The sequence below is a fragment of the Varanus komodoensis genome, unplaced genomic scaffold (assembly GCF_004798865.1).
Source record: "Varanus komodoensis strain SLA01 unplaced genomic scaffold, ASM479886v1 scaffold3, whole genome shotgun sequence".
NCBI classification, from domain to species: Eukaryota; Metazoa; Chordata; class Lepidosauria; order Squamata; family Varanidae; genus Varanus; species Varanus komodoensis.
In genome coordinates this window covers 21,380,818-21,390,319 of record NW_025335761.1, presented here as the reverse complement: position 1 = coordinate 21,390,319, position 9,502 = coordinate 21,380,818, and the positions used below count along the sequence as shown (strand labels likewise).

The 9,502-nt window shown below is 43.0% G+C and overlaps 1 protein-coding gene across 1 annotated transcript; it reads right to left on the bottom strand.

Moving 5' to 3' along the window:
• Nucleotides 1-544: 544 nt before the first annotated feature.
• CCDC32 (coiled-coil domain containing 32) lies at nucleotides 545-9,333 on the bottom strand. The gene is made up of 4 exons (XM_044436955.1): nucleotides 9,213-9,333; nucleotides 6,428-6,683; nucleotides 5,108-5,264; nucleotides 545-1,859 (listed from the first exon to the last, which is right to left on the bottom strand). The coding sequence occupies exons 2-4, from the start codon at nucleotides 6,669-6,671 to the stop codon at nucleotides 1,721-1,723; spliced, it is 540 nt and encodes a 179-aa protein (XP_044292890.1). The 5' UTR covers nucleotides 6,672-6,683; nucleotides 9,213-9,333; the 3' UTR covers nucleotides 545-1,720.
• Nucleotides 9,334-9,502: the final 169 nt, after the last annotated feature.

Below are 9,502 nucleotides of genomic sequence, written 5' to 3'. Positions count from 1 at the left end.
CAGAATAATACAAGGCACTACAGAATCACAATACATATGACTGCACAGGCATCTGATTTTGTTTGTTTTGCTGGGTTGAGATAGAAGTTATCAAATGGTAATTCTTCATTCAATGGTACAACAACTACACTCCTAGTGCAAGAAGAGACTTTGCCATTCACTACCCACAAGGTACTAGCAGAGCAGAAACCATCCCGAGTTGGGCTAGCCATGGGATGGAGCAAAATAATGAAATGTAAACTTCCCTGGGTTTTGAGCCATTTTGTCTAGCAAAGGTATGGGACTCTTATTTGCTGATAATTTCAGAAAATGTCCTCCGGCCAGCTATGCTGGCACTTCTTTTCTAATGTCTCATCCTAAACATTCTTAGGATTGCACCTCAAAAGGATATCAAGGTGAAGGCCATGGAGTAGTGGAGGCAAAGATACAAAAACCACGGTATGTGGCTGAAGGACAAACATTTTCGCCCAGTGTAATGTGGGACATGTACCACCAAGGAGGGAGAGAATATGAATGAAACACATCCACCTATTTCACCCCAGCATTCATTTTATAAGTTGTCTTATTTATTTCAACAAATTGCTACAGTTTTTTATTCCTGACTGTTTCAGAAGACAACCCGCAACAAGAAAGGAAACATGCATATAAATAGACATCTATTGCCTGGAAACTTTAAGGTTTCTTGGAAGGATCATACTGTCAGTCCATAATTAACATGAATGATAAAGCAAATAAATTCCAGGTAAGTTTTAAATTCAAGATTATACGCATCATAGTTCCAGCTTCAAAACCTGTTCCTTATTAGGACCAAAATAACCATTTTGATACCAAAGAGGTTTTTTTTCCACTAGGAGAAGCGTCTATCTACAGGTAAAACAACATGTTACATGCAGTGGTGTGCATCTTTTCTAATTTTTGTCTTTTGTTTTAATTAAAACATTGGTGGTGGCAGAAATGGTGAACACAGAACTGTACCACCATCTGCTTTTCACTTTGCAAGGGAGAAGGTACAGGCATCCCTTGGTTTAAAAAGAGTTGAAGCAAAAACACACATTGCTTCATGTCACAAGGGGTTCAGCCCTAGAAGGGATCCATTCAGCAGCCTTCCCTGGCCTGAGCCTCTCCAGATTTGTTTTTAATTCTCAACATTTGTGTTCATTAGCCTAGGGCTGGCGGGAGTTGAAGTCCAAAACATCTGGAGGATGCCAGATGGGAGGTGACTGCACTAGGGAATTATACATTGGAAGAAAGGAATGTTAAAGTATGTTTCATATACAGGAATTTGAAGGTACATGTATCTGCACATTTCCAGGAAGGATTGGATTCAGTTGACTATGTATACCAAAGAGCACAGTACAAAAGGATCAGTGCACACAAACCCTTCAAATGCAATGCACCAAAATGCTCTGGGAACAAATTAGACACAAAGAGGCAATACAAGGTAGAAAAGCAAATCAAATGAAAGGATTTGTTAACTCATGTCCGCTGGACTATCCCTTGCCCTTATGTTCAGTCATCTTGGCAAATTGCCTATGTCTAATTTATATCTGCAGCAGTTAGAACTCTAAGCTGGAATACTTGCTCTAAGATACAAACTGGGGCAGTGGAGGTGGGGCTGGGGGGAAATCCAAGGTCTTCCTCAACCAAATATTGGCACTTCCCTCCTCATGCTGTGTTAAACACAAACTGTTTGTGGGTTGCAAGACAGTCCAGATGCATTTCACTGCTCTACAGGCATGGACTCTTCTTCAGTCTCTTCCTTCTCTGCACGAGCTTCAAGGGGAATCAGATACTGTATTTCCTCAGTGCTGACCGCCACTTTGTCAGGCTGCAGCCAACGTTTCAAGTGTTCCAGCGTGCTGAGAGAAAGCAGTGGAAAAGACAGTGTAAAGGAAAAGATAGCACTAAAAGTAAGAGCACATCCTATGCATGTCTAGACAGAGAAAGTCCTACAGCTCTCAGCATTCCCAGCCAACAGAACCATGGGACCTTTTCCCAGTCTTTATTACTATCTTGGACAACCTTCCTCAATCTAGTGCCTTCAAGATGTGTTGGCCTGTAACTCTCAGAATCCTGGCCAACATAGCTGGGGAAGGCTCATCAACAGACAACAGAAGGATCTGTGAAGGGAGGTCCAGCTTCAAATCCCAATTCAGCCATGAAGCTAGTGGGACACCTTGGGCCAGGCTCTCTCTCCCTCAGCATGACTGACCAGGGTTGCTGGAAGTTTTAATGGGAAGGGAAACCAGGTACATTGCCTTGAACACCTTGCAGGAAAGGCAGAGTATAAATTTAATAAATATATAAAGTGCCTGTTACAAGAGACCTTAATTCACAATAGGAGTGATGAGGGTGCAAATCTATGCAGACATATAAGGGAGTAAATTCTGAGCAGACATGTACAGGATTGCATTGGCTGTTTCTCTACTAGCCGCCAGAAACTTAAGAAAACAGAACTACCAGCCATTGATGAGAGTGCAGCAAAACTAAAAGGGAGCCAAAATTATTTTAACACCCTTCTCTAATGACACATTCAATGAGCCATGTGCAGTGTGAAAGCTCAGGTCAGGTCACCTCCCCTAAAGTACTGTAGGCAAAAAGTAGGTCTGGTTATATTCTTTGGCGTCTGGGTGACTTGCAGTCAGCCAGCAGTGATTCCTGACCTCAGCTGTTTAACAAGAGCAGCAACAAAACTCCTGCTTCAAATTATACTTCTGAAATGAAGAAAATTTGGGGTAAACAGGGCTGGATTTTTGTAAGGACACTCCACTTAGTCTTGGTTTTCAAAAGACATTCCTGGGCTCAGAATTCTTTTAAGTCTAAGTTCTTTTACATCAGTCTATGTGTGGTGATTCTTGGGGTTCCAGTACAAAAACAAAGCGGACTGCTTGCCCACCGCTGCCCTAAAGGCCCATAATCCAACATCCTGCATGAAACAGGACCGGACAAGAGGGCGTGCGGCTCTTGTTGCCAAAGACAGACTGATTCTTCATTAGCCCTTCCCAGCAAGAGGGATGCAGCAGTTGTACAGCAAGATCCAGCAGGAACGAGAGCGCTGAGCTTTGCAATACAGACACTGCTGGCTTCGTTATTTCTGCTCTCCTGAACAAAAGGCTTCAAGGGGTGCAAAGCTGCTTGAAAATGAGCAAGCTGATTCTGCTGGATGCCTGTGTGCTCCCATGTAGTTCACAGGCTCAGGGGCATGTACGCATTTTAAAGCCAGGGGGAAAACTGAGGAGATTAACATAATGAGTAATATGTAGTCAATTAAAATAGCCCTTGGACAGTTTGGAAGTAAAAGGTGCTATGCTAGCTTCAGAAAATGTTCTGGCTTTAACTAATCTCTGAGGACAATGGAATTCAAGGATGGAGGAGCTACTCAATAATTTTGTTTGCTTGGTTGTTACCTTTCTAATCTCCCCAATAATTGCCAACAGTGAATTGCAAATGGTTAAAAGACTAAAATGCCATAGAAATACAACCCAACAGTAGTGGGTAGAGTGTTGAACTAGTATCTGGGAGATCCAGGTTCTACAGGTGCCACAAAGCTTAGAACTCAGCTTAACCTACCTCACAGGGTTGTTGTGAGGTTAAAATGGAGAGGAGGAAGGTTATGTACAGCACCCTAAATACCTTGAAATGAAAAAAGGCAGCCTATAGGTATAACAAATAAATAAAATACAGCAAAAAGCACAGGAGCACCTACTGCTTCAGCAAAGTCATGTGATACAATCCCTCTGACACGGTGCAATGTCAGTGTGCAGATGGGAGCATCACATGCTCCTGTGAATAAAACACATATCCCTGCAGCCCAACTCAGATGTGTGTGCACACATGCGTGTGTGAATGGCTGCGTGAGAGTGAGTGAGTGTGCATGAAGTTTTGGCTATGAATGACTATGCCTTGACTTCGACCAGTGCCCCCTCCCTCGCCTCCACCTGTGTGTCCCTCGAAGGATTCCGCAGCCCTCACTGCAGCCTTTCGACTCAAAACTGCCCATCCCTGCATGCAAAACAAGAACAAGAAAGCAACACAACACAGAGACCGGGCTCAACAGCTCTGTAACTCGTTTTCTACACGCAAGGGGTCTATTACACAAGGCAGTCTAACCTCTAGAGCAGGAACAGAGCAAGTGGTCAATTTACCAAAGTTGTCCATCATCTCTGAGAGGCTTACTCCCCCAATTTAAAAAAAAACCTGTTTCAGTTGTGTAAGCAGTATAAGTCCCAAACAGGCATATTAAAATAGTACAGAAAAGCAACTATCTAGCAGGAGGTTTGGGGCAACAAAAGACTTTTTTAACCTTGAAAAGATCCTTTGAAAAGCTTCATTTATGGATGGTTTGCATGGTCTGATCTACTAAAGGCTTTGCCCTCAGTCAGAATTTTCACTCAGGATTGGACCTGAAAGGCTAAAACAAGCCACTGCAGAACCTGGAGCACTGGTAGATGTCTGAAGGATCATTCCTAGACCACCTGAAAATCTTTTTGTTTTGCTTTGTTTTTCTAAAGAGACCAAACAGAATCACTCCACACCACTCCATCCCTATTACCCCTTCAACATCGTATAACTTAGCATCCAAGATTAACCAATTCTGGGGGAAAAGAACACCTTACAAACACTTTCTGTGCTGTACAGTCAAAATTATCAAAACATGTTGGAATCCCTACTTCATAAGCATGCCCTGAAAAGTCTGAAAAAACACCATTCTTTTACTGCTCTGGCTGCAAGCTTTACTTCCTAACCTCAGATGTGGGGAGTGCGGTTTCAACGGGGCCATGCTTACCAAGTGGGGAAGCAACACACGCTGTGTGCTATTGCAAGCATGCGCTGCTGTATCGAGGGCTGAGTGAGTACAGGAAATGAAAACAGTTCCTTGTTTAAGGCCAAGTTTGAGCTCTGCCTTAAATTAAGCCCCAGAGTACCCTGTAATATTAGGGTGGGCAACTTGAGGCAGCAATAGCTAATGGTAAGAGATCACGGGAGCTTTAGGTCAAAACATTTGGAAGGCCATAATGTGTCCACCCCAGCTATAACATGTGACACTTCTGTAAGGCATACATGCTACCAGCACTGTATGTATAAGAACCTCATGAAATATTATTACCTCTCATCAGATTCTGTTCCTTCCATGTAAAAGTCAGATTCGGACTTCTCCTGCAGAAACCTGTCCCAGCATTCTTTCTTAGCCTGCGAAAGCGTGTGCAGCATGTCTTTGGAGGTCACTTCCTGAGACAAACCCTTTATCCTCATTAATCTTCTCTCTGGTGAAAGCATAATAATTTAGAATACCAAAAACAAAGGAAAGAGGTTCCCAGTGACAACATGAAAACAAGCAGCCAATTTAAACTAAGGCATTTTCCACCCAACCCTTTATGTGGGCTCACTGTAATCATCACCATACAATAAAAAGTGGGGAATGAGTGATCCTGTGAATATTGATAGGCTACAACTCCCATCAGTCTAAGCCAAGATAATCAGTGATGAGGGATGATGGGAGTTGCAGTTCAATAATATCTGCAGCACCATTATGTTCCTCCATCACTGATTCAAAGCATCCATTTTATCGTTATGTGATATCTGGAGAGTTCTCCTTTATATCCTGATTTCTGTTCAGAGACTCATTTAAACAGCAAAAGTGCATTTTATCTTATATTTTATCCTCATGCCTACAAATATTTGAAAAATGAGCATTAATGGAGATCATTGCAGGAATAGGAATTGTTTGTACTCAGGTTCTGAAAATTCAGTTGCATTTGGAGAAATGACCATTTTGCTCTTTCTCAGCTGGATGATAGCTGAATTGAATTCCTCTCTCTCTCTCTTTGCAATTGAGTTATATAGCTTTCAGGGTTTTATCAAGGAACAAATTAGATAAAATTGGGTAGTCTAACATTTTTTCTCTTTCCTTCACATTGTCTGTTAAATCTCATGAGGTGGTGGTGGTGGGGAGCTTTTACCAGTTCAGTATTCTTTTAAAAAAGAATATCGAATCTTTTTGAAGTCTCAAAACTGTCTGAAAATATATAGAAGAGATGGAGGTGAAATGAACCAAGCTCAGAGAAATATTTTCATTCACCATGTCTGCCAATTTGTGGATTGGGTCAATTGCCTTTAAACAGATTACTTTGGAGTAAATAAGTTGTACATTATACCATTGCCTTTAGTGCTTCACCATGTAAGTAACTGTCAGTAGCAATAAATACGCATGGATGAAATACTTTGTTTTCAGTTGTAAATGAGTTACACTCATAATCTGATGCTGTACTCTTCTCCAAAAAGTTAAAACACCCTTCCTCAACCCAACGCCTTCTAAAGTAGCAGACAAGCAGCACGTTGGCTAGGGAGAGCACAGCAGGTTGGGGGACGCTTGGCCTGTATACTGATAGCCACAACTCCCCCAAATCCACAGTCCCAATTTACTTACCTAAAGATGCCAGGTAGACTTCTGAATCCCTTAGGGGTGCCCAGGGTTTCAGGTCTGTTTGGAACGAGTTGTCCAGGACTTCATTCTGAGGCTCTTTGTGAACGTAAGAATCTGCAAAGGAATCTGCAAATGCCCTGCTTGACTCTTCATCCTGGTCCGGATGCGGCAGGGATGAGCAGATTTCAGCCCAGAGGTCCTGGCTGGGCATAGTGCATGTGGAGTCAAGGCTTTCGATCATGATCATGACGGAGAAATCCTGAAAAGATGCACAGTGTGGCTTATGAGCTGCATGACACAGTTGCCATAGTGACCTATTTCCTTCCTTTTAGCCCACAAAAATGAGATGTCTGCAGAAATTTAATGCTTTGGCAGGGTTTAGGGGGGCAGTTAGTAAGAAGAAGAAGTTCAGTTACTCAGGCAGCTATGGAGCATCCATAGAAATCCAAACACCTAAAAACGTTGGCCAAACTACCATTCGGGCTGCTGCAGAGGTCAGTTGTTCTTTCTAACTCCTAGAAAACCTTGCTGGCAGATTTGAGGATAAGGCTGGGCAGGCCAAGAGGAATCAATGAAACTCACTGAAGCCCTCTGTCAACAGAGGAAAGTAACTGGACTTCATCCTATGTATTTTCCCAATTGTTATAGTAGTAAAGCTCCTAGACAGTATTAGTGATTTACATTTCCATGTTTTGTATGGGAGGGTTTAATAAACCATTCATTTTAAAAGAGTAACTTGCACATTATGAGCAGAGCCGGCTGGAGCCCGGGGTCAGACTAGATGGCCTGGGAGGCCCCTTCTGACTTGCTATGTTTCTAATACCTGCCTATGAAAAAGGAAACAGGAACTGATTTCTTCTTTAATTTAGGACTTTACTTCATAATCAAAGGTTATGATTATGTTAAAATAAAATTCTGATTAATGCCACTGAATGTATGAGTTGCTATATTATAGCAAATTTCTAGGGAAGAACTACTATTTGATCCCATGATTGCAGTGAATGGCAAGAAAGAATTATTGCAATATGGTATAAAAATGAGATGGTCTCAACAGTATTATTATTATTATTATTATTATTATTATTACATTGCATTTCTATCCTGCCATTTTAACTCTGGTGAGGAACCTGAGGTGGCTAACATTTTATCTTCACAAGATTGACCCTGTGGGGTAGGTTGGGCTGAGAGTCTGTGGTTGGCCAAAGACAGTCAGTGAGCTTCATGGCACAATGAGGACTAGAACCCAGATCTCCTGACATTCTAAGTGCCACACGACACTGGTTTTCAACATGCAATTATTATTACTATTATTCCTTCAAGACTTAACTAACACATCATGCAAGTGACGCTATCAATGTGTTTTGGCAGCTAGCATGTTCGGTTTGGTTGATATGCCTGATCAACCATGAGCAGTAAGGCTGGTGAACAATCCATAAGCAGGTTGGCAGGTTTACTTAACTGATACTAATAGGGAAGTCATACTCTATGGATCCTTCAGTAGCCCAGTTGTCATCATCTGAGCACAAAGGGGAAGCACCAGCAGTCTTGAGGAGACCATGGGGAAAACAAAGCAAGCCTAAATGGATTTCAAACCCTAACTTGAGAGAGGTCCGCCTGGTGCTGTCGTTATTTGTTTTTTGGCGCCAGGCGAAGACCTTTTTATTTAAGCAGCATTTTAAATGTTAATATTATTGAATTTTATCTGACCAGGGCGGCTTATTTTATATGGTATGTTTATATTTTATTCTAATGTTTATATTTTAATTTATGATTATGATTATTTAACTTGTTGTTGTAAGCTGCCCCGAGGCTTCGGTGAATGGGGCGGCATAAAAATGTTTTAATAAATAAATAAATAAATAAATAAAATAACTTCACATCTCAATGAGCTCACAGCATGCTGGGGAGGAGGAATGGAGTGGAATATTGTGGCAATGGGAATGGCTGACTCCACAGTACAACATATTGTGCCACTTATATTGCTGTCTATATTAGGAAGTCAGCACTAAAGACAGAATATCTCCCTTTTCAAAAGGATCGAAAGAAATTGGTCTAGATAGTCACACGACAGGCCACTTTAAGGGAGTAAATGTCTTCATTATCCAGGTTCTCTATAAATGTTTATTCTCATATGGGTCACAGTCAAATCAGTAAATTACGGATGATACAGTCTTTCCATTGTGCGAAGCAGCCCTTATAAGCTGTTTCAGGGGGAAAACACAATCAGGTCTACTTCTCTAGACACGGTCCCAGCCCTTCGCACAATGTTTTGGGGTCAAGCCTTCCTCCGCTCCGTGAGACCGGACAGACATCCTTCCAAATAAACCAGGCAAGGGTCAGCCCTGCACCCCTGAAAGATAATGAAGACGAAGTCCGAACAGGTAAAGCCATCTCACAGTCGGCTGCCATCCAGAAGTGTAGGGCTGCAACTATCATTCCTGGGAATGATGGGGAGTGTAGTCCAAAACACTTACAGGGCACCAAGTTGGGAAAGGCTAAACTGGAAAACAGTTTTTTAAAAAGCAGAAGGGGTTTTTAAAGCAATGGACAAGCACATCCAGTTCCCCGCAGGCTCGGGGAGCTGGGCCGAAGCCGCTGGTGCTCTTAAGAGCAACGCTCCGCACAAAGCTCGAGAGGCCGAAACCGACGGACGAACAGGCGGGCTTTAATGGGGGCCTTCACGGGCGGCCGTCGGTGGGCATTCCTCTGCGCCCAGATGGGTCCTCCCGTCCGTCGGGCTCCACGAGCCCCAACGCACCGACGTGCTCCTGCCCGCCTCTGCCCCTACCTGCAACAGCGAGCCCGGCCTCGCCCCCGCCTTCGTCTGTAAGTGTCCGGCAAAGGCAGAAACCTCCGTTAGCCCAGCGTCCTCCCGAAACGGACCAATCCACGAAGGGGCGGAGCCTTGGCCTCCGCTTTTCGTTACTATTGGCAGAAGGACGCATCAATCGCCAACATGCCCGGCGGCGAGCAGGGGGTACAGAGTTTACTGGTTCTCAACTAGACTTCCGGTTTCGATTCGCCTTTGGGAAAAAAAATCATCCGTGTGAGGGAAAAGAAGGGTGGAAATAAACTAGT